At 36.8% G+C, this 24,807-nt stretch overlaps 1 protein-coding gene and 1 long non-coding RNA gene across 5 annotated transcripts; one reads left to right on the forward strand and one right to left on the reverse strand.

Annotated features, from left to right (window-relative positions):
• Positions 1-234: 234 nt before the first annotated feature.
• On the forward strand, positions 235-5,693 carry LOC113056684 (uncharacterized). Its single transcript, XR_003277738.1, has 3 exons — positions 235-433; positions 1,781-1,860; positions 5,575-5,693. It is a non-coding gene; the product is annotated as an uncharacterized LOC113056684 (long non-coding RNA).
• LOC113056682 (CSC1-like protein 2) lies at positions 652-24,460 on the reverse strand. Of its 4 annotated transcripts, none has more exons than XM_026223484.1 (24): positions 24,208-24,460; positions 16,813-17,037; positions 15,985-16,064; positions 14,442-14,480; positions 12,826-12,916; positions 11,690-11,727; positions 10,833-10,975; positions 10,687-10,738; positions 10,490-10,598; positions 9,771-9,841; positions 8,728-8,808; positions 8,231-8,354; positions 6,546-6,679; positions 6,224-6,361; positions 5,569-5,722; positions 5,381-5,487; positions 5,165-5,251; positions 4,939-5,004; positions 4,602-4,764; positions 4,406-4,511; positions 4,161-4,328; positions 3,833-3,948; positions 3,678-3,740; positions 652-3,549 (listed from the first exon to the last, which is right to left on the reverse strand). In XM_026223484.1, exons 2-24 carry the CDS (start codon positions 17,005-17,007, stop codon positions 3,394-3,396), a joined length of 2,481 nt encoding a protein of 826 aa, XP_026079269.1. In that variant the 5' UTR covers positions 17,008-17,037; positions 24,208-24,460; the 3' UTR covers positions 652-3,393. The 4 variants fall into 4 exon arrangements, with proteins under 4 accessions (XP_026079269.1, XP_026079267.1, XP_026079268.1 ...); XM_026223482.1 differs by having other exon boundaries at positions 652-3,552; positions 24,208-24,459; XM_026223483.1 differs by lacking the exon at positions 24,208-24,460 and adding an exon at positions 19,381-19,669 and having other exon boundaries at positions 652-3,552.
• Between the last annotated feature and the right edge of the window lie 347 nt (positions 24,461-24,807).

A 24,807-nucleotide genomic window follows, 5' to 3' on the forward strand; every position in this document is an offset into this window, starting at 1 on the left:
ATTTAAAGCGTTTAATTAACGTTACTTATTTCTATAAAGAATATAGAAAGACAACAATTACCGTTATCTCTTTCTCTAGGTAATATTATTGGTAAACAAATGTAGTCAAATGTTTTGACCGAACCATTGCAAAGAATCGGTTCAAAAGAAAGATTCGTTAGTGAATCGGATATCAGATAAAACGTGATAACTTATGACTTTCTGTTCCTCTTTTTTTTCCTTCTCGAGACACATCACAAGACTCCACTAAAACAGGACCGTTAGAAGTCAAAGATTGTGCTCACTATGTCTTGGCAAAGAAGAAAGCTTCTCTAAAATCACATCGTGACTCCTTATGGGACGGAAAGAGTGTTTTAAAACCATATTATTGAAAAAAATCATTATCAAAATCATGAAAATCAGACCTGCTAATGGGCACCCTAAATTTTTTTTGGTAAGTAAATATATTTTTTGAGATCAACACTTGGATTTTTGACTACTTGTAACTGCACAATGTGCAAAAAATTAGTTTTTCATAGCAAATAATTAATTCAGTGACATAATATTTGACTAGAATAGAATAAAACAAAACCCATATGACTTATAATATAGCATTTATAAACAACATGGGTCCACAGTAGGATGCTGAAAAATTTCTCCACACTTTGTATCCTTTTGTCAGTCTATTTTATTGTTCAAAGACATGGAAGAGTTTGAGGATGACACTGTACAAAAGATAATTTGAGGGAAGGTTGAGATACAAAACTATTAAAAACAGCAATCGCAAGCAAAGTACGATCTTAAGGGAAATCTGAATGGACAAAAGCAAACAATGCATGGTTGACTGTACATGTTTTGCTGGCTAAGCTGTACAAATGTAAATACAGTTAAGTGTTCCAAGAGCAGTGCAATGCTTCTATTTACAAAAATATTACACTGATTTAACCACTTCACTCTGGGCCCATGGCCAGTTAATTCAAAAGAAGGAAAAGTAATAAATATTGTGGACCACATCTGTAACAAATGGGAAAAGCCTATAAAGATGCATTCATAAATTATTTGCCACATCATGCTTGAAACAGTGTTTTTCCTTAAATAGATCCAGGATGCAGTCATATGGTCATCACCTACAGTATCTAAGCAGCAAGAGCGCCAGACTGACAAAGCACTGCAGTTACTCAATGTAATCCAAATAAGATCACTGAAAAAAAAAAAAAGGCTTGATATTGTTATATACACCATCATAATGTTACATATTGCACATGAAGTGCATAGCCTACAGTGTTATTTGCATTTAACAGTTACAAAGCTCCTCAGTGATAGATTGGTAGATTAGTGTGATTTACATAAGTTAACTTAAAATATCACTAATGTGCTAATTCACAAGTTTACATACACCAGACTGTTTCAAGTTAACATTTGTTGCAGAAAATGACAGTTAAACACTGCGTTGCTATTTCTGTAAACAATAAATGTCACAATGAGAACTATTTAGGTCCACAAGCAGAAAAGGCCCACCAATTAAGAGGTCGGACAAAGAAAATAAAGTAGTTACATTTTAAAGCAAGTACCCAAGGCACAGCCTTTGTCTGCTTATTTTGAGAGAAAAACTAAAAAAGATTTTGTTTCCAGTTCTGACTTGCATGTTCAACAATGCACAGAGAGCACTGATGCAATATGTATATAATGGACACAGTAGCACAAATGTCTGAACATGGTGACAAAACAGATATAAAGAGTGTCGTAGGCTAATAAATAGTGGTCAATGTACTAGTTTTTGTGTTTTTTTTTTTTTTTTCAGACTTCAACCACTAAATGATGCATAAACCCAGTCAAATAAGCTCACAACTGCAAGTGTCAGCGAAAAATAAATGCACACAGGTAAGAGAGCCTGTTATTTCCAGTTCACTTGTAAAATTGCAAAGGAACACACCAATGTTGTCTTATTTAGGACACATGTTGATATGACCCAAGGAGATCTTGCTTTCATCATAAACCACATTTTTAGGATGTTCAGTGATTTCTGATTATGTTTCCAATGCACTTTTTACAGTGTTTATGAGTAAGTGATCAAAAATGGTATTGTGTACATCACTTGTTAGTGGCAATAAAAATAAAAACTAATGAAACCATTATTTCATACCCATGCATAACAAAAAATAAAAATATATTCACATTCACAAATTCCACCTTTAAGTCCACACAGGGAATTTGCTGTGGGTTAAAGTTCTTTTTGCTACAGTACCAGTTAATGACAGGACATTCCTCAGTAGAGCAACACAATTTAAACCGGTCCATCTGATGCCTCATTCAGAAAGTAGCGTCATACTACGTATAGCGCAAGTATGCTTTAGCAGGTTTACATTTCAACACTGGATGTACAGAAGACGTAAGCAGATTAGTTCCAGGGAAAGTGATTTGACTTGAGTCTGTCAGACAGTCTGAAAGTGGCTTTTCCAGTTCAAGTACAAGGTGAGATGATTAGTGTTCGGCGGCTGTTTTCCTCACAGTCGTTAATTCTGCAGGCTGGAGTGAGTTTTTCGATTCTGTGTTTTACAACAATTACTTAAATAAGAGAGACTAGCCGTAGTCTTTATGTTAAACAGTACATTCGCTTTGGTAAAGAAGAATAAAAGTTATGTGAATTAATTTGCTCATCTCCAAAAATATTGTGCTATAGTGCCATTTCAGCTGGGAAACTCCAAACTTTCAGAAACATTGAGATTGACTGCCTGTCATTATTACTGATGTTTATTCCACAAGCGTTTCTAATATGTATGATTTCTCACAACATTTGATAAATGATCCGTGATAGTATTTCTGTGTACTACAGATGATTAACACGGGGTGTTGCTAAAGCTAAAAAAAATACTTGAAAATAAAATACTCAAATACTTGATTCCGATTGGTTAAATCATACCTATCTGTTACCATAGATATCTATTTTTGTTATCCTATGTAACACATTTCCTAAGAAATCTTTTCTTTATGCAAAAGATTTGGAGGTGAAATCTGACCTATATTTGTTTTTGTGATATCCACATTAATATACAACTTTCTGCCCACTTGAGATAGTACTATAGCAGTTACTTTGTCATAACAGGTAAAAATTCAAATTTTAATTGTTTTGGTCTAATTTACTAGACATGCTCTTATGTAATGGCCAGAAACGTTGTACGAACAGGGTAACCAATGTAAAGAAGATTTATGAAACTCAGTTTCTAATAGTTGGAGTACAATCACAAGCCACTCCATATTCTTGACAATTGGCCATCCTGTCTCCAAACCTCAGAGATAAATGTGTGTTAGAGCTGTCAGCTGTGATGGATTCACAAGCTCAGTAAGTGTAGTGAGGTGCAGTGGATCTCTGTTTGGTCATGTTTAAGTTCAGCACATGGCGTGGCCCGGCCAGGGTCAGTGATGCACCTCGTTCTCAATAAGACGATCCTCTCCTGATTGGAAATCACCCTCGTTCACCACCTCATCATCCTGCGATGACCCCTGCCCCTCGTCCTCGCCACTTCCCGTCTCATCTGTGTTTGGGTCCTGTAGCACTTGGGCGACGTACGTCTGCTGATAGAAAAAAAAGAGGGGTGTTACAATATCCAATTTTGGCTGAAGCCAAATTAATAACTACCAAACAACTACTGCTGGGGTGTAAAAAAGCTTTCTTGCTCATCATGATGTTTAAAACTTACCACAGACTTGATAGGTGGAGATGAATGCCGGGGTCGTCCATTGTCTACAACGTCCATGTCGATCTGTAGAGAATTCAGGAAAAGCACACTGCAGTTCTAGACTTGGTTTTATTTACAAAGAAACAGACAATCAAACAGACAGAGCTGTTCCTGACCTTGTAATTGTGCGCACTGAGGTATTTGAAATGACCGAAGACGACGTGGGAGAGGCAAATGATGATGGTGATGATCAGAACCACAAAGGTAAACATAGAGGTTGGAGCAACAAAACCTTTCCATTTTAAAAGAAGAAATCAAGAGAAAAGAGAGCAGGGGGGAAAAATCATATTAGAGATATGACAATAATCTTTTCAGTCTTGTTTTCTACTGGGCCACAATACTGTCCGAGTGAAAGTGAGCCACCTTGCTGCCTATGTTTTGGAACTAGTATTGCATCCAGAGTGTGTCTAAAATGGACAGACCCACTTTCTGGCGTTGTATTACCTGTCCGGACAGTAGAGAAGAAGAGCAGCCAGAAAAGGCAGAGGATGGGTGCTGCCACCACCTGGTTGACAGCTCCAGAGTGGATTTTCTTGTCCAGTTTGGAGGGCAGGTAGGCATAATACATGTTATACCGGTCCACCAGGTGCTTCAGTAGCATGTACATCAGTCCTGCAGACAAAATTCAAATCAGCTTGTGTTAAGCGTGCCACCACAATGCAAGTTCTTCAGTAAGAAACGTCACTCACCAAATGGTACAATAATTGGACAGGTGATGCTGTAGGTCATGACCACAGTAAAGACATTCATCATCCAGGCGTAAGCAGCTCCAAACTGGAACTCATAAGCTTGATGCTGTAACAACACGGAACCATGGGTATATGAGTTACTGAGTGAAACAGTAAGGGTGAGTGTCATGACTGTTGTGTTTGAAACTACACAGACCTTCTTCACGTTGCGCCTCTCGGCAGCTGAACGTGCCAGACACAGCCGGATCATGTACAAAAGGAAATAAGGAATGCGTAACAGGTCCATGGCGTTACCAATGAAGGCAGACGCAGTGACATAGTTCACAAAGAAAGCTCCATTATCAGGAAGGAAGACACACCTGATGGAGACAAAAAGGGAATCAAGCCATAGAAACTTTCTTAAATCTATAGTCTTGAAAATATGCATAAACCAAATGGTGTGTAAACACCATGTCCCCTTAATTGTTATTTAACTCTCTTGACAGCCCCTGTAAAACAGGACTTTACAGCAGCGAATCCTCTCAGGGACTTACTCGAATCGGACTTTTGCCTCATCCAGGAATTTCTTGTCAAAGAGCCAGCGGAAGAAAACATCCAAACTGCATTTTGGAAAAGATTATGTGAAATGTTTCATGCAAATACGACAACCTGGATAGAAAGTTTCAATGTTTTCCATTTCTATATAATGGCATGAAAATACACATGAAAATACACAAAGAATGCACCATATAAATGGTACAGATGCAAAACCTAAAATACCTGCTCAGTCCCAGAGACGGCAGAAGCAGAACCATAAAGATGAGGAAGGTGTAGCATTTGTGCATGGTGGTTCTGTTCTCTCCAGATCTAAAGGGAGAAGATTTTAAGCTTAGGACCACCAGTTTGTGTGTCTACCATAAAATGGTTTAGTAGCTCTAACAGAAAAACAACATAGGTCATCCAGAATACACTGATCTACATGGTTTGGCCCTGTACCGTGTCCAGTGGGCCTCAAAGAAGGCGGAGTAGTAGACGATGGTGGGGAGAAGGGCCGAGAAGCACCACAACAGCAGGGTGGGGAAGAACTGAGTGATGATGGGGTTCTGGAGGAACAGACACGGGATGAGTGACAGAATCATGAGCCAGGAATTACACTGCATTGTGATGCTCATTAACACTCTTACGTTCAGGTACTCCACAGGTTTGGTGACGTTGAACTTGTCCATGGTGGAGATGATGATGGCAGGGGTGGTGAGGAAGAAGAGCAAGATGAAGAGAAAGCAGTTGATGACAAAGCAGCGGAGCCACCAATTGAGACCACCAATGGACAAATGCTCCCTGTGGAGAACAAGGTACAACTCATGATTTACAGAAATCATGGAGCTACTACAAGTATTTCCAACCTTACCCAAACCCTATGTGGGAAATCTTAACTGCTTGATTACTTGTTTCATCACAAATGTAAACTCTGTTATTGCATGGCTCGAATTTGCTGAATAAAAACATATTAAGATATTATAAACATTAACTTGTATAAAATCTAAAATCTAATCTACTTTAAAACAATGTGCAATTAATGACTGTCTCCAAAAACAGCCCACAGATCTGTGCAGTTTAATGCATATTACATAAAAAATGCCAAGCCTTAATCAATCATATAAATAACAATATGCATTATATTGTGGAATCAGTGATGAACTGTGGTCCGTCTCTTCCAGTCTAAGTGGGTATTTCTTGGCCAGTAAAAAAATCAGCAAAGTGGATTCTGGTTTCTGCCTGATGTCTAGCTCTGAGACTAGGATCATAATGGATTGATGAGATTTAGGATGAAGATGTTACCAGTAAACATTCTGTGGATCTGGAGCGTATGTGACTGTCCAGTTGTTTGTGTTGAGGAGGTTGCTGAAGGTGGAGCACTTTGGCTCTCGTCGACAGTGACAGCCGTGAAACTGACACGCGTTAAAATCTTTCAAGATGCTGCAAAGGGGAAAAACAGCTATTCATATTTTTTTCATTCTATTAAAAATATTGTGATGGCCACAAGCTCGTATCTGAAGATAATACCATTAAATTGAATTATCATAAGCAATTTTACCTTTTACCCCCATTAAACTTTTATCATTTATTCACACACAGAGACCAAAACATCTATTTAACTTACACGGCTGTCATTGATTCATTCTGGAAGGTAACAAAAGCCATTCCCAGAGGTTTAGTGTTGACTTTTTCTCGTTCTTTTCTGTATTCTTCCTTCAGTTTGCCCTCAAGATTAGTGTAGTAGTTCACAGCATCTTCCTGCAACAACGGATTAACAATATTTGCATTATTTGTTTTAAAGACCCCATCAAATAAAAATGTGCAATATAGTCTGTATGATATTCTGGTCTTGTGGCGATTATAAAGGTCTCACTGAGTTACATTACAAGCGATCCGAATTTCATCTCACTTTTTGGCCATATACATACCAGCAGCTGCACCAAATTGCATATTTCTGCTCAATCTGTGAAGTGTTTTTTCCTTCTCTACATCACACTATATGAAGTTTAAAACCTGATGTATCAAACAATGTACTCAACAAAAACTCATGCAAACCTTTTTTTCTTTCTGACTATTATTTCATGTGCCAACTTCACAATGTAATATCACGTAACTGTCACTTTGAATTCTGTTACTTGTCCAAGATTTTATTAAGGTGAGACACTGCAGGCAAAAACACAGTTTTTTCAAGCACCTGTCCATTTTGAGATTTTGGGCTTTTTGGTTTTTCATAAAGTGCTTTTTCAAACTAGTGGAAGGAAAACATCCAAAAGACAATGTTAAGTGTTTCTTTTATAGCACTTTATCGGTTTGTGTCAATAGATTTCAATTACAATACATATTTTTAAAGGCCGTTTTCTCAAAATGCGTTTTTTTTCTTCAACACTGACCCATAAATCTCCGCTTCAGTAGCACTTACACAAACCAAACTTGACATTTTTATTGCTGTCTATATTCTGAAGGTTTTTACAGAGTGATTTGTTCATATATATTTTCCTTGATTATATACAACATTTTATTCCCCCCAAAATTGTGAAAATATATTGTTTTCTGGCTGTTCAAAGTATTTTCTGAATTATGGAGTGACAAAAAAAGATGACCAGAATTCCCTCTGTAAAAACATTTGACTCTAATATGTCAAAAAAATTAAACAAAAAATTTGAAACTGACTTCACCTAGTGTTCAGATTTTTGTACTAGACATTTATGCAAATTAGCACATATTTCATTAAACAATGCCTAATTTGCATATTTAAACATATTTTGAAAACTTGTAATACAAAAAATGTTTGCAATAATCAATCAACTGGGTAAGTAAGGTGATAACTTTTAGTTTTTTTTTTTTGCCCTATTCACCTGGAGCGTCTAGCCTTAAACCATTAAGCAACAAACCCTCTATTTAAACCTTTGTACTCCTGCAAGTTAAACGGATACTCCACCCCAAAATGAAATTTTTTTTTTTTCAGAGCTTGTTTTTTTATTCCAGCAGTCACACTGACTTTAGCATTACAGTCATAGTCCAGCAGGGGGAAATGAAGCACCTCTAGTGACAAACTGGAAGTCTGTTTATCTAATGAGGACACTTGAGAGCTGCTGAATAATCCCGTGCTGATGTTGAACAAGTCTCATAGCAGCAGAGCGTACATCATCCTGACTTTAAATGCGATGAAGCATGCAAGACAGAGGATGTGACATGTCTGATGGGAAAACGCTGTTCATGCATTCATGATTTACCTCTGAATGTGAAGTGAGGATTCATTGACTAACAAGGGATCTAGATAGCTGAGAGGTGAAATGCATATGATCTGACCTGCTCGCAGCCGGCGATGATGCAGCAGCAGAGGTGGCCGCAGGGTTTGGGGTTAATCATAGTGGACATGTGCTCCTTGGCCTTCAGGTCGGTGTAGAACTTTTTGCTGCGTTCTGCCTTTTTCCTGAAGAAGACAGTCAAAATCATTGAATTGAGTCTGATTTCTAAGTTTACTTCCTAAATGCTTTTTGTTGCAGTTTATATGAATAAAGTAGAAAGAAAAGGAACATTTCTGTTCTTATTTCAAGAATGTGTTTCAGAAAATACTGTTTAGTTTGACCTCAGGAGGACAAAATAAATAAAGGAGTCATTTTATTTTATATTAAATGAGGCTTGCGGTGTAGGTTACAACCTAGGCTGATTGTAATTTCATAGCAACGTACATTATTAAATAGCAATATTACATTATTATGTAAACACATTAAATACAAATCTTTATAATTTATTCATAGAGAGATCCTTGTGTACAGTACTTAAAATAGTGACTAAATGTCTACCTTTCAGACTCCAGGGACATAAGCTTGGCAACGTCGTAACAAATGCGAGCATCCAGAACCACACAGTTTTCATATGCTTTCCTGGATATTAACACAGAGATGAAGAGGAGAGAAACAGAAAGGTAAGAGACAGAACTCCCATGAGGGGGACTGGAAACCGTTCTGCTAATTCCCACTTTCTCTTTTAGCCTGGCACTGGAACACAGTGTTGAGAGTCTTGCAGGAGCCAGGTTTCAGTATTGTCTGGCATGCACTATACTTCACGCAGGCCAAGAATGGCTCTCTTAAGACAGGAACAAACCGACCGATATGTAAAATTACCAACCACCGTTTATTTTTATGTGATGCTTAAGGGTGAGGATCTAAAATCAATAGTACCAAAATAGAAGACTGGTATGCAACAGATTGGTAAGCTTTTTAAATAATGACACAGTGATGTACACACAACACCGAAGACATTAGTGGAATATAATGTGTCAAAATTTCCATCCATCCTAAGCTAATAGGTCTGTGGGAGTCTCTTTTCCCAGTTGGCTGCAGTAGGACAGACTGCAATATGTTTTGAGACGTCTGTGAGACTTTCTTTTGTGTTTGTTCTATTCTTCCTCTTTTTCCTCTTTCTCTTCCTCCATTGGCTTGGCTTGGCTTGGCTTGTTCTAGAAATCCTTGACCCAGAAGAAGTTAAAGACATGTATTGTCCACACACATCCTTTAGCAGTAAATGGGATTAGATAAGCTGTGGATGGAACACTGAGCATCTTGTAGCCACATGATCACTTTAGATCCAATTAAAGTTGGTCGTTGTCAATTTACTGTGTCAACTGGGAACTCTAAAAGATATAGTCCACCCAAAAGTGAAAATTCTCTCATTATTTACTTTCCCTCATGACTGAATATCCAACAAATATTGGACTTGGATTAGAGATTTAGCTATCAAATAGTCATACTTCACATATATTACAAACTTTACCCTTACAGATGATGGGAAGGCAGATCCTAATTAACACTGTGACAAGAAATGAGTGTCTCCATCAAGAACTTACTCAAAATGCTGCTTTATATCACTCTCTTCTGCATATTTTGCGATCCCGGTAATGAATAAAGTGCGTTTCACCTGTGAATAGAGACAATTTGGAGACATCAGGGTTAATTTATGGACCTTAGTCAGAAGAGATACATTTCATTTGATACAAAATATGGGTCTGTGAATAGACAGTTTGCAGTGTTAAAATGTATTAAATAACTGGCTAGGTTTACATTGTTTGAGCAATCATCTGTGCACATTGTAATTGTATTTCTCTGGAACAACTTCACCATCGCCAACCTCTTATTTTTCAACCCCTCTTTCAGTTCCCAGTGGATAAAACCAAGACCCACCTTAAATTTTTTCAATTGAAAATATCACTTAAAAATATGCTACATTATGCAAGTAAAGTGGGTTGTTTACTCTGACTAAGGTTCCCAGCTCTCTCTCATGTAGAAAGTGAAACATTTGAGTTATGATGAATGTGGGTTTAAGTCAAAATCTGGAAATAAAGGAATGTTCCTGGTTCGATACAAACTGTGGTTACTGTAAGGCACTTACAACTGCGTTAAAACTTTAAAATGGGCCAGCATTCTGGAGGGCTTAAAATCTAAATTGTGATGCTTATATCATAAGCTTTGATTATTTTATGTGGTAAAGGACATTATGCCAAATGTGCTGTAGATAGGAACCCAGAACATTTCTATGCAGTGTTTTAGTGAAGTTGTCTCTGCTCACCAAGTCGTCCTCTTTGTAGTGCATCCTTGATGTGTGTCTTCTCATGCTGAACACAGTCAGTAACAGATAGAAGAAGGCAAACGTAGTGTGCAGCCACAGCAGGTTATTACTGAAAGAGAGCAAAAACAAAGGGATGATTCATTCATCAAAAGTCGTTCAAGAGTATTATCAGTGTCACAGATATTACCCGGGCTTACCCAGATTTTAAGTTGGCTATTGTAGTTCGCCCAAAACTGTAGGCATTATCTTCTGCAGGAAGAGAAGATCATATGGAGACTTTAGTCATATAAACTACAGGAAGCCAAACTCGAATGGCTGTGTTCAGATGACTTTTTTGACTCGCCTAATAGGTCTCCTGAGAAGTTGATGGGCAGGACGATGCCCACGGAGAGCACGCCCACCACTACCAACAGACCAATGATGTGCCGCTGGAATGAGAGGTAGTGCACAGAATCCTCACCACACTTCTCCCTGATCTCGTCATCTCTGGAAGGGTGAAAGAGGTAGGTCAGCATCACTGAATCAACAAACAGAATTAATAATGTTCATCGTCTGGCTGACTACGTCTTGTATTAATTTTTTTGTATAAATCCTGTCATATGCACACAAACTGACATTCACAACTTATAAGCTACCATTAAATATTGTAGAAACCTAATTTTCTGTAAAGTTGCTTTGTAATAATTTGTATCGTAAAAAGCGATTTACAAATAAACTTGCATTGAATTAGCTTTTTTACCCAGATGTCATTTCATTCAGACTTCATTTGAATGATGAGCAAATACCATTTCCATGAAGCAATACCTTAACTTTAAACCCAACAGTAATGTATTTGCTTTTTACATTTATCTTTACTTCAAAAAAAAAGAGAGGAAAAAAGAAAGAAAAATCAGAACAATTTTTAAATGTTCTATTCCACAGGGGGAAAAAGCATAAAAAACAAATGCATTAGTAGTTTTTAATTAAACAAGCACAATATTTACACACAATATAAACTATAAATATTTGATGAAAATCCAACCCTAACAGAGAGAATCCTCTTGCTGACATGTAAATGTGGTTATACTGTACTGGGGTTTTGTGATCAGCAATCTAAGCAATTATTTTGGACCTAGTATTTTCAGCATAGCTTGAATAATCAGGAAGACTTCATTTCAGCAGTTACAGTATGTTCGTCAAGGAAAAGCAGGAATGACTCACTTTATCCTGAAGATGGCGGTTAGCCAGGAACAATAGCCCTATTACAGAGACAAAGAAAAGAACATCACATTCAGTGCACTCTAACCGTCGTCTCTCAGTCACCTCCACATTCAGAGACATTAACAGTCTCTAATGCAGTTTGAGGAGTTGTTAGAAGCTGTGTGGGTGCACGTGACACCAGTTTACATAAGTGTAGATATTCCAGATCACAGCAGGGGAGGGGGTTAGGCAAACAAATGGCTGTCAAAAGGCGTTGTGTGTGCTATTATGAAATCCACAGGTGTGTGTGTGCATTAAGGGGGATAGAGCTATAGTAGATGACATAAAACACTTCCTGCGTAGGCTTTTCAAACTATGTGAATATGTGAGCAAGGAAGACAGGGTATGTTCAGAAAGGCAAACTTTTACAGCACCTTAACTACTTTTGTAGTATGTTTATACTGTGAACAATATGCATACCTTCTATATGGACAGAAACAATAGACAGAAGTTCATATTTGGAATTTGTTTTTATTTTTGTATTTTCCGTTTTGATTTTTAGGAATTAGTATGAATCATTTTTATCTCAGTTTTCATGATTTTTATTTCTGTTTTAAGTTAATTTAGTATTTTAAGTTAAACTAAAGGAAAATGAGAAATTATGCATTGCCAACTAGCTGAAATAAAATAACTTTTTTTTCCATTTTTGGTTTTAATTAATGATAATAACCATAATAAGGAAACAGGAACAATATCATTATAATCACTTTCAGAACTCATTTTTCTACAGTAAATGATGAATGACAAAAATATTTTCAGTGAATCAGAATCCACTTGTCTTTAAAGTGCTTGAAGATTTAAAGTGACAGATGACATAACTGCAGTGGACTCTAATAGAGTTATCGTTTTAGTTTTTGGTGTGAATGGGCATTAACACATGATCATTTTACTATTTAGTAATGTGCATAGAATATCTAATGTTTTTGATACTGTATGTTGATTATTCTCTAAATGCACAACTCAAATGTGTCTAGTAGTTACTATTTATCAAATTATAGTTTGATACCCACTGCTGCATACTAAATGCTGTTTTACATGTTTTAACATTGTAAGGAGAATACAGTGTAACATAGCCATAGGCATCCACTTCTACTTACATTGTCCCTTTGGTCATAGTCGACTGAGCTGGACACAGAGGTGAGACGCTCGTATCGGGAGTCAGCAGGCGTCTGCATGGCGGAGGCCACACTGAACACAAACACATATTATCAAACACCCAAGCTAACACAGAAGTGTACAGTCACTTAATGGCATGCCACTTCATTCAGCAGGATTTCGAATCAGGATTATAGATTTTGGAAAATGTACTTCTGGATGAAGATATCTTTTAATAATTGTTAACTTTATCTTAGCATCTTCACAGGGTCCATTCAATGTCAGCTTATTAATAAATGATGGGGATTGCTAGGCCTTCCGAGCTCAGATTACTCCAGCTACATCAGGCCATATCAAGGCTGACCACATGCAGTCAGGCACGCAGCAAAAAGTGACTGTTCGGAAAACTCAAACACAGAGTTAACATTAGCAATCGATGAGAGGCGTTGCACATAAACTGTTCACAAAGAGACTGCAGTAAACCTAGAAAGTAGAAGAACATGCAGAGAGAAAAAGCATACATTTAGGCTGATGAAAAACGGGCCAACGTTTTGAGCAATTTTGCCAGGAAACTTTTTCTGAGCAATGTTGCTCTTGCTCTTTTTCCTCAACTAGTTGACCGTTGGTGGCAACATTGCTCAAAAAGTTGCCCCATGTATCATCAGCCTAAGAGTTGATTAGAGCCAGAGTGTGTTAAACAGAGAAAGACTCGTCAAGAACTGGGCAGAGACACTACTTTGATTCTAATGGATGATACAGGGGCCTCAAAAAGCATAGTATGAACAAAATTTAGTTTGTATAGTTGGCTATCTAAAGCTTTGGAACACATACATGTTTTATTGGGGCCAATGTGTTATTCTCAGAGTCAGGCTGCAATATTCACAAATATTTGGACTGATTCTATAGGACCACTTCTACAGGGCACAATAAATATCAATCCCATCCATTTGTAAATTAACAAGAACAGTTACTGGACAAATCACAGGTTTCCATTAAAACTAGGTCTTCCAGTTACACGGGTTTTCTATGCCACCACAGGATGTTTTACCTCTCCCTGTATGCCTCTTCCCTGTGCGACCTATAGGATGCTAAGACCCTGGCCACAGAGTGCACACTTAAAGAAACAAAAACATAGAATTTAATGGTGAAGTGTGTGGTTTTGCAAAGAAACTATAAGTAAACCATGTGTAGTTTGACTTTCTGATGAGGTTAACACTTGTATAACATTGTTCTGTTTGTTTTAGAGCGGTCCAACTTGTGCTGTGAGTTTGGAAGTATCTGTTTATCTGAAAGACGGGGATGAGAAAATGTGGTAGGAGAGTTTAGGAAATATGATTGGAAACTCGTACAATTTAGTTTGGTGCAGAAATGACACAATTCACCTTTAAAAGACACCAATTTATAAGAAACACAATTATATTGATTAGTTCAGGTAAATCTGATGAGTATCTTGAGAAACCCTGAACCAATCGACTCTAGGAAGGAAGTAAAAAGAGTTAGAAACAGTACACAGTGAACAAATTCACCCCAAAGCAGAAGAAATGCCGGAGAGTAAATTCAAAAAGCGGAGACAAGGGGTCCTTGGAAGAGAGAGATGAAGTTTAAAACCAACACATACTATTCCTGCTCATCCAGACGCTGGTATTCCTGTTTCCTCCTACGGGTGAGGGAAAAAAATTCTTCAAGTTCATGCATGAGGAATTAGTGAAAATATGACATGATTCATTTTGAGAAAGAACATACTATTACGGATGGCACTTGACTTTTTTTTTAAATTTTGTTTTTTATAAAAAAAAGAAAATAAAGTACAAAAAATACGCAATAATTAAGCAACAATTGATATTAAATATACCACAATATTGGTAAATCCTTGATTTTGACTGGACTGCATTGTTCTGTAGCTAAGAGCACGTAGCTTTAGGTTTGTTGACAGCTTCACAGTTCCACATTACTTCACCACAAACTTCACACTTTCAAACTAGTAATGTCAGCTTGACCTGTTTGTACGCAGGATGAATCTGTGACATAAGCAAACAGTTCTAAACCAGGCAGGTTTTAGGCACCAAAACCAGGAAAATGCCTTGGGACAAACTCATATAATAACAATGGCAGGCATGCAGTAATTAACTGTTGAATTATTCATTAAACATACAGACTAATGATCAGACTTCAGGGTTTCACTCTGAAACTTTTATAACATTTAAAAAGAGAACTGGGCAGTCATAATGTGCGTGTTGTGATTCAGGGAAATGTTTATGGAAGTAAATGTTCAAAACAGATCGATATATTTTTGGTGGGGTACACACACAAAAACACATTACATTTATTTAAGGGTTTACACCTCCTTAAATAATCCTTAAAAATGGTTAGATGCCACAAAAGACTTGCTCTTAAAATATAGTGAGTGGATCTGAATCGAGCTGAATCATGACTTTTTTTAAACAGATGTGCTAGTATGAAACTTAAAACTTAAAAACTAAAAAATGTGGCTGTTGGACAAGACAAAAATGGTATTAGAAATGCCTGGGATATAATCAGATCTCCCTTAAACATGATCTCTTTTGCACTTACATGCTGGTCAAACCAGTTTCCAAATGGAAGGATGCGAGTGTGATTGAAAGGCATGGTCATATTACTAATGAAATAAGACTGGCTGAGCTTTTGGAAAGGTAGAAGCTTCAGCTCTGTACAGCCCATCCATTAGCTAAACCCATTATGCCGCTGCTGAGCTCATGCTGATGACTTGCAGTGTTAAATGCAAGAAACGCATTGCTGCAGGATGCATTTTCTCATTTAATTCACCTAATCAGAGGTCTTGTCCAAACTTTGCCTGATGAATGGAGTATATATAGTCTGATGATTTCACAAAATGTTACTGGATGCAAGAAAGATGAGTGTTTGTTCGGGGTTATATTGAGGACAAGAGCATGCTGTGATAATGCAGCGAGCTGAGGCCGCAGTATAACACGCAGGGAATACGGCCGTAACAGTGCAGTTGTGACAGTTTTATAGTTGTTTTAGTGTACATTCATAAAAATTACTTTTTTAATATTATGGTAATGCAAATTAGAATTACTGCAGTAATTACATTACAGATCTAAAATGGTAAATTCATTTTCATTTTTAATTGTGTATTAGAGAAATCTACTATTCACTTTTACCTGTCGGCATCAGAGACCAATGCAAGACGCCCATAATCAAACGCCACCTTCCTCAAGAGAGAGAACACACATAGCAGTACCTGGAGACAAAGAATATCCAAGTTACACAATCAAATTCACATCTCATTCCACACATGCATTCATGTGCAAATAACGGATCATGGCACCACAAATGAGACATTTATTAAACACACATCCCTAAAGTGCTGAAAGTTTTTAGCCACTTGTTTGTTAACGCAATACATTATGCATTTAGGAGATGCTTTTATTCAAAATGACTTAAAATAGAGGAGTGTAAGCAATTTGTCACAGAACAAGCAATATCCTCAGTAATTGATTATTATGTGGATTAGGGAACTAGAGCAGAGGAGAAATGTACAGAAGAGAAAAGGTTTAGGGTTGTGAAGAGGTTAAGTGCCGGCAGAAAAGGTGTGTCTTAAACTATTTCTTGACAGTTGTGATAGGTTTAGCATTTGGGTGGAGGTTGGCAGCTCACTCAACCAGAGAGAAGTGGGGAAGATGAAGATTTGGAAAGCGACATTGTTAAGATGTTGCTCACACAATTTCCGTTTTCCTATTAAAGTAAACCACCTTTACTCTGCTAATGGCAACTGATTGCCCAGCCCCATTTTCTGGTATGGAACGCCCGCTTTTCACAATCCTATTAAAAAGTCCTTTACCTACAACAACCTATAACAATGACTTAACCTCTATTTTACAATGAGGAACAGGTATTAAGAAAGTAAAGAGAATAAAGACTGATTCCATGCTGACTTTGAACTCATGGCAAATGAACAACAAATTCAATTTTTGAAAACTTCTGCTTACCAAGAAGCACATGAAGTCAAGGGCAAGTACGGTGGGCACTCCTCCGAAGGGCAGGCCCTGGAGCACGGTGCTGCGGATCCGGGCCGAAAAGCAGAAGTCCTTTGAGACATTGGAGCTGGAGCAGTTCTCATTGCCTTGGCACAACTCTGCTTCACTGCTCGTAACCATCATGAGCAAAGCTAACACAGCCAGCATCCTCAGTACAGCTGCATACTGAAACTCCACCTGTAAGGAGACAAGATAATGTGTATCTTAAAAGTGACATTTTTTTAGGGGGTATACCAGCATATGGATGACCCCAAGCTCTATTATTGGTCACATGGGGTCTTTAAATAGTCAACTTTCTCAAAATAGTCCACTTTCATTTAGGGATGCACGATATTGGATTTTGGCCGATATTTGATATGCCGATATTTTCAAAATAATTTTGGCCGATGGCGATACCGATATATATAAAAATTTTCGCCTGATATATTTAAACTTTCATTTTACTGAAGAGAAATCCATGTATCTCTTCTGTACTGATTCTACCATAAATGTATTATTTTACAAATGTAGACAGACATTCACACCTGAAAAACAGGTCAATTATTTCACTTGGAGAATATCGGTTTGGCTCATCGGCAGAAATATTCATATCGGCCGATACCGATGATGGTCATTTTAAGCTTTTATCGCCCGATACCGATGTTGTGCCGATATTATCGTGCATCCCTACTTTTATTGCATGAGTCTTTTGCACTGTACAGAAGAAAGCATGTTACAGAAATTTGGAACAACATGAGGGTGAGTAAATGATAACAGAATTGTCATTTTTAAGTGAACTACTTCAGAAATGGCTTACAGAATTCAGATTTCATAGAGAATTCCATAGATGAACCAGCATATTTAAGGATCAAAAAGGCAAATTTCAAAACAAACAATGAATCTTGCTCATGCTTTCTTCGGAAAGTAAAGAGAACAGTTTTGGAAATAATCGGACAGGAAAGACCGGTCCTGGTAACCTATGAGAGAACGCAGAAAACACATCAACACACATCAGCAGCCACAGCTCAATATCATAAATCAGCGCAGTGCCTTTACTATAGGTGTGACTTAGCCAATTGTGCAACTGTACGAAAGCTTTGCTGTGAGTAACTGAAAACAGATCTCTACATTAAAACATCCGTGGACCTCCAAGACTGTGCATGCTGTGCTCTGGCATGCTGCCGCTGACTCAACACAGACACATCTATATTCCTCCTACACTGAGATCACGATACCACTTGACAATGGACACAGAGGTCAGTCAGTTCAAGCTGTGCCAACTGTAACAAGCTCTTCCTGAGAAAACAGTGTAAAATCACCAGCCAGTACTGTATATATCAAATATTACGGAACAGTTTTTCTGTCATCTGTGAAATACAAAAGAAATGTTGAGGTTTGCAATGCTTTCCCCTTGTTCCAGTCTAAAAAGCCCCATAAAACTAAATAATGATTTTAAGCGGGAATATTTTTTTTTTATATAAAACATTAAAATACAATAAGCATAAACACAAAATATATAAAAAATAAAACATTCATATTTTAAGTATGCATTCCAATTAAGTGGGGTTAATATGAGCTGGTGTCTGCATTTAAAGTGCAATATATTGCACAAAGAATACAATGAAACATACACATACAAGGGCTGTCCAGTGTGGATTAATGGTCAGAACCAAGGTTATGTTAATTGCGACAGCAGGACTCTTGTCTTTTCCAATGGAAAATAAATACAGCATATAAGGGTGATGGGGGAGAGAAAGTCACATGCTGGCTTTCATAACAAACCAAGTTCTGTGCCAAACCTGTCATGAGCATATCATCTTTGACATCATTTCACTTCTGATAACTCAAGGAAAGTAAGCACATGGCAGAATTCCTGGTTGGTGAAAAACTAGATACCCTTTAAATACATTTCCACCAATCAGAGAATTTTGACAAATATCACCAAAAGAACACTTAAGTGCCCCCACTTCCATCAAGGAATGCAAATGATGCAAGTCAGCCTCAAACTACTTTTTTTTAATCATTTTGCAGCTGGTTGATTTGGTTCATGGCTTTTAAATGCCTATTCACACCAGTGACAATAACTAAAGTTTTAATACTCATTCTAATTCTTGGAATGCATATAACAGTACCCACATGATAACTATAATGATAACAACAATGACGAATATCATTGGAATCACTTTCAGAACTACTTTTAAGTGATGAAAACATTGACAGCCAATCAGAAAACATTTTGCTTTTTAAGAGTTCAAGCATTTAAAGTGGACAACAAAACCGCAGTGCACATTTATAATAAACAGAGCAATATTGTGCGTTGATGTGGACTAATAAATATCCTACACAAAGGTTTTTATAAAATCCCCATGGGAAAAATCCAACTTCTGCACTTTTTACTGGCGCACTTAATCACACTAAACAGTTGGAATGTCAAATTAGATTATCGAGATATATAAATTCAAGCATGTTAAATGGATTTAATAAATCGCAAATGTTAATGCATTGCCTTTGTCAGCGGTCGGACGGTTCATGCTGTCTTGCCTGTAGACGTCAGGGGCTCTAGGAGGCTTTGGGACAGATGGCTGGGACATCCACCCCGCTGCTGTTCTTCTGAACTCAATGCTAATGCCGAGTCATGAAAACAAACAGTGCATGACAGAAACCGATACAAGCTTGTGAAAGCCAAGCTCTAATAAAAGCATCAGGCTACAAATGATCCATATTACAGACAGCCCTTCTTTATTTCCGTTCAATTAGGCCAGATCTTGTGATTTCCTGACATCACGTATTCCAAACACATGTTGAGTCTGACAGCCCACAGTCTGAATCTGGCCTGTGGTGGCCTCATGTTGAAAGCATCCTGATGTCTTAAGTCCAAATGCGCTGATAGATTGCTGCTCTTTCACCTGTTTTCCAGGCGTCTGAAAATGTGGTCAACAGATCAATGAGAGAACTGATTCTGAACAGGACACTGGAAACCACAGCAAACCAATGCCTTTCCCGTAACATGCTGACACTTGTTAAGTTCTGAACTGAACTGAAAGTTCTAACCTCAACAAGTTTGATGAGACTACAAACTTTGCTTTCATATTATCGATTAAACAAATGGACTTTCTTGAAATGGAGAGAAAATATATTCCAGTCTTCTTCCAATGTTGGTAGGGAACTTTGGAGTAGTTGAGAATACCAGCATAAAAAAATGATGTACCATTTCTCAAGCGCTGCTGCTGCAACTCTTTATCTATAGCACGACCTCACTGACCTCATTTGTGCAAGTATCATTAGACTCGACTCAGCAAAACTCACAAGATCTTTAACAGAAGTTGCAGTGTCTGTTAAAAGACCTGATCTAAAACCGTTCACAACAGCTGCAGCATTTACTGATATCAGGATTGGGCAAAACCAGGAATAAAAAAAACTGGCTCAATCAAATTGGCCACAAATCACATGATGCTGGAATGACCCGCTGTTTATAAAATATATTATAAAAGTTATTTAACTGAATTGAGATTCAGAGCATCTCAACAGAACAGAAGTAGTTTAGCTCAGGTTTTAAAACTACTTTTTTTATTTTTATTGTGCATATTAATTCTCTGATAAGTAATATAAATTATATCAACATAGTTTTCTAAATTAAGTTCAATAGTGTTAATACAATTACCAAAAGGATTAAAAGTGGTTTCACATCGTTTTCAAATTATAAAAATGAATACTGCTAACAAAATATGAATCAGAGTCATTAAACAAAAATTAAATGTATACAAAGTTAAATACTAATTAAACATTCCAAACACTAACAAAATGTAGCAACGTTCATCATTTAATGTTTCAAGAGATGTATATATAATATTGATAATATATAACATTATTAAAATCTGTCATTTTCAAGTTTTCATTATACTTCTGCATCCATCTTCATGGTGTCTGTCTAACATAATTCTGATTGGTGCACAACCGTGAATAGCACACAAGCGTTAAATCACGAGCGAGTAGCCAAAATAGCCCAAGAAACAAGTGACTGCTCCACTGAATCACACTATCATTCCTTCATGCCCTGCTGGACTACACTTCAGAGTGTCAGACAAACTAATCGAAAGCTGTGGACGGGAGTGTGTCGCTCTGATAATCGGTTCTTTCCAGGGGTTGTTGGCCTCAAGGTGAAAGGAAACTGTCGATCATTTACCACATTACAAGAGTGAAGTAATACTGGCAGCAGAGCTGTAAATAACATATAACTTCATTTCCAAGGTCAACATAATAGCACTTCACAGACATTATCAGCAGTCTTCCAGAGAATACTGCGATAAGAGTTTTCTCCCCGTGGAATGTGTTCCATATGTAAATATATGTATATATATTTTTATAACCTGTTTTATCACTGCTACTGAATTTTACTGGATGTATCGATCACGTGTTACCTGATCCAGTGCTGACCTATTTACTACTTTATTTTTAACCTGTACTTCATTTCCATATGTTTATGTCAGTGCACACCTTCTTTATGTTTGATCTGAATGCATTCATCTTCTAGTGTCTCCAAACTGATTCTCATCACAATCATCTAAAATGTCCAGTGAACCCCGTACAAATAAATAGGACAGATCAAAGCTGATGGCTGTGCAGATATCACACACCTCCAAAATTAGGCAAAAACATAAATATAACCAAACACAAATAGATACAGGAAGCGTGCGATTAAGAGACAATGACTCTGATAAGATTTTTCACTTGAAATTCTGGATAGTGAAAAGCAACAGCAACACAACAGAGATAATTCTGCAACACTATTGCAATGTTTTACAGAGACGGACAACAATAATATATTTTGTACTTTTATGATACTGACAAAAACCATAAAAACACAGGTGGTAAAGAGAAAGCCACATGATGAATGAAAGCATTAAAGTTGAAGTGGTACAGATAATTCCGGCAATGTCAAATTACGTTTTTTTCATTAACAAGACCTGCACATTTAACAGTGTTTTATGTCCCATTAGTAAGAGCAGCAGTGTTGTATATCACTGTTAGTAGTACCATTAACCAACAGGATTTCACCATTGCTTTTTACAGTCTTTTAAAAATTACAATCATTTATGCTTCCAAAATGGATTAAACTCGATGCTAATGTGAATAAGTGTTCATTTAGAGTCAGCAAGTAGAGCATGGTCAGTCTTTTGCTCTGGGCTCTTGATATTAGTAACTGCCATTGTCTACTAATGAAGTTTGAGGGCAACATTACCAGGGCTCACATGGAGGCAGTACATGTAAATCTTATTTGCTATATCATGCAAACCGCATTCGTGTCAGGAAGAAGACAGGTGTGGAACATCTGGTGAGCCCCAGGAGCAGTTGTTGCTTTTCTGAACAAGACCTGTTTGAAAGAAGCTTTATAAGATCTGACATTCTCTTCCATTCATAAACTGCAGTCAAACTCAAAGAGGAAACTGAATTCTGACTCCAGAGACAATATTACACTTGGAGTGAAGACTTTATCCTTTTAAAATAAACTGAAATGGTTTTAAAACTGTATCCAATTTGTAGAAGCCATCTCCAAGACACCAATGAGCTCAATATATAGATTTTCATTGCGATAAGCTGATGCCGAAGGCCAAACGCAAGGATCACAGAGCAGCGGTAGAAAACACTGACTACAACTACAACAGAAACAGAGAGTGTTTTTTTCTTGTTTTTTTTTTTTTTTACAGAAATTGCTAGTACTGTTAATTTGACAGATATCAATATGTATAAAGATATAGCAAATGACATTGAATTAAAGATAAAATTGTTTAGTGGAAAGACTGAAATCACATTTTCTTGTGAACCATACTCTGGTAAACTTTAATAACTTTATGTACAACTCCCCCCCCCCCCCAATATTTACCAGGGGTTTTACATTTTGCAAAAGCCATGACTGTCAAATATAATTAGTTAAGCTTAAATCTAAAATACAGCTATATATGTCCAATGTATAAAGAGCCAATTCATACAGTGAAAAATTAAAATGATAAATTCTTTATTATATATAAAGAATTTATATATGTAAATATTTTATATTATTATATTATATATATATATATATATATATATATATATATATATATATATATATATATATATATATATATATAATAAATATTTATTTTCTATTACATATTCTACTCACTTTAATAGTACTACACTGTTAAATGTATTATTTGTTTAAATCAATAAAATGTTTTTATAATATTTACTTTGATTTAGTTTATTTATATCTTCATGCGGACCCTAGTTTCAACACCCTACTGACACTCACATTTTTGGACATAGACTTGAAAATGTATGATCCAAACTAAAATTTCAATAATTCATGACTGAAAACATTTTGTAACATGATTTTGATTAACCATTTTCATGGTAATGAAATGTTTGAATTTAAAATGGCTTTCAAAAGATGAAATTTGAGATTTTAAGTTTTCAAGTGTTAATTTCTGATGATTTCTAAAGTGTGATGGAGAAAAAGGCAACAAAAAGACTTTTTTTGACAAAGGTCAGAACTCCTGTTATGATGTAGGTTTTTGGGGTGCACTCTTTCCATAAATTAATCTATTACTTTTCCTACATATTTTTCTTTAACAAAAAAGACTGGTTAAAACATATATTTAGGAGTCTTAGACCTTTCCAACGATATATAGTTTGTCATAATTAGATTAGGATTTAATTGTAATATAGTGAAGTAAATTTAGGCGGGTGGCAATAAACTGTTTGATTCTGTATTCATATGTAAAGTTCTAGACGCTAAAATCCAACATATAAAACATTAAATAACCTTTGGTTTGGATCCCTTCATAAAACCCTCGTCATAATCTATCAGATGGATCAGAATATGTCACTAGAGTGCACCATAATCTACAATGATGCTGGTGAGGAGGACTGACACTAATCAGCAGATTAGCTATGCCACATATCACCATAACTCAATATTAACTACAGCAGACACCATCAATATTTACTAGACTTTAGGAAAAACAGCTGCAGCTAAATTAGGAGAAGCTAATCAACCCATGCCAATTTACAGCAAAATAACCATGGTAGCTATAGTCGGGTTATGAGTGAGACTTCTATATTTATGCATTATTATAGATAAATAACACGTAATTATGTATCGATATATCTTTAAATGAATACTTATGAATAAAGTTCAATACTTCGCTACAGCTAATGAGACCTAGCCGAACTGTTAGCCGCTTAGGTGAGGTGATTTCTCATCAGCATGGTTAAATTATTTGACATTTTTGATAGGTTTGTTTATAGTAAAACTAGACAACACAGTGATCAGACTGACAACGCTTAAACTAGTTAGTTTATATGGTACAAGTTAAGATAACTTACCTGGCCGCAGTGGTCAAAGCCAAAGTAACGTCAGCTCTCGGCTAGCTGCTTCAGTAATATCCCAAAATAACCGTGATAATCTCAAAATTCCAGTTCGGTATTTCCTTAAAATATTTAATAGTTGTCGGAAAAAACAAAATGCCGAGGATTAGTCCATCATTCAGTAAGTGTCTCATCTGTACGACACAAGCCCTAGCATGGCTGTGTTGGGTCGGGCCGGTGTATGAGCGGTTGATAGGCAACACACGAACTGTTTCCCAGCTGGGGCGTCGTCCAAGCTCGGCCATCTTCGGATTCTTTCGGTCGCATTCGGCTCCGCTTTCGAAGTCTGTTGCGTACGCTCGGTTGGTGCTCGGTTTTCGTCGTCTTTTTTTCGGAATTGCTCGGTCACATTCGTTTTTTAAACGACTTTGCCACCTGGTGGTGGAAGATACGCACAACTATAACTAAAATTAGTTTGTAATCTATTGTTAAATGTATAAACACAGAAGGAAACATCTTTTCCCTCCAAATTTCATGATCATTTACACACAATCTAACCTGTTAACTGTCGTTTTTCACTTTTTGAGCATATATGTGAAAATGACATTTCCAAGTTAA

This window comes from Carassius auratus, chromosome 38, assembly GCF_003368295.1.
Source record: "Carassius auratus strain Wakin chromosome 38, ASM336829v1, whole genome shotgun sequence".
NCBI classification, from domain to species: domain Eukaryota; kingdom Metazoa; phylum Chordata; class Actinopteri; order Cypriniformes; family Cyprinidae; genus Carassius; species Carassius auratus.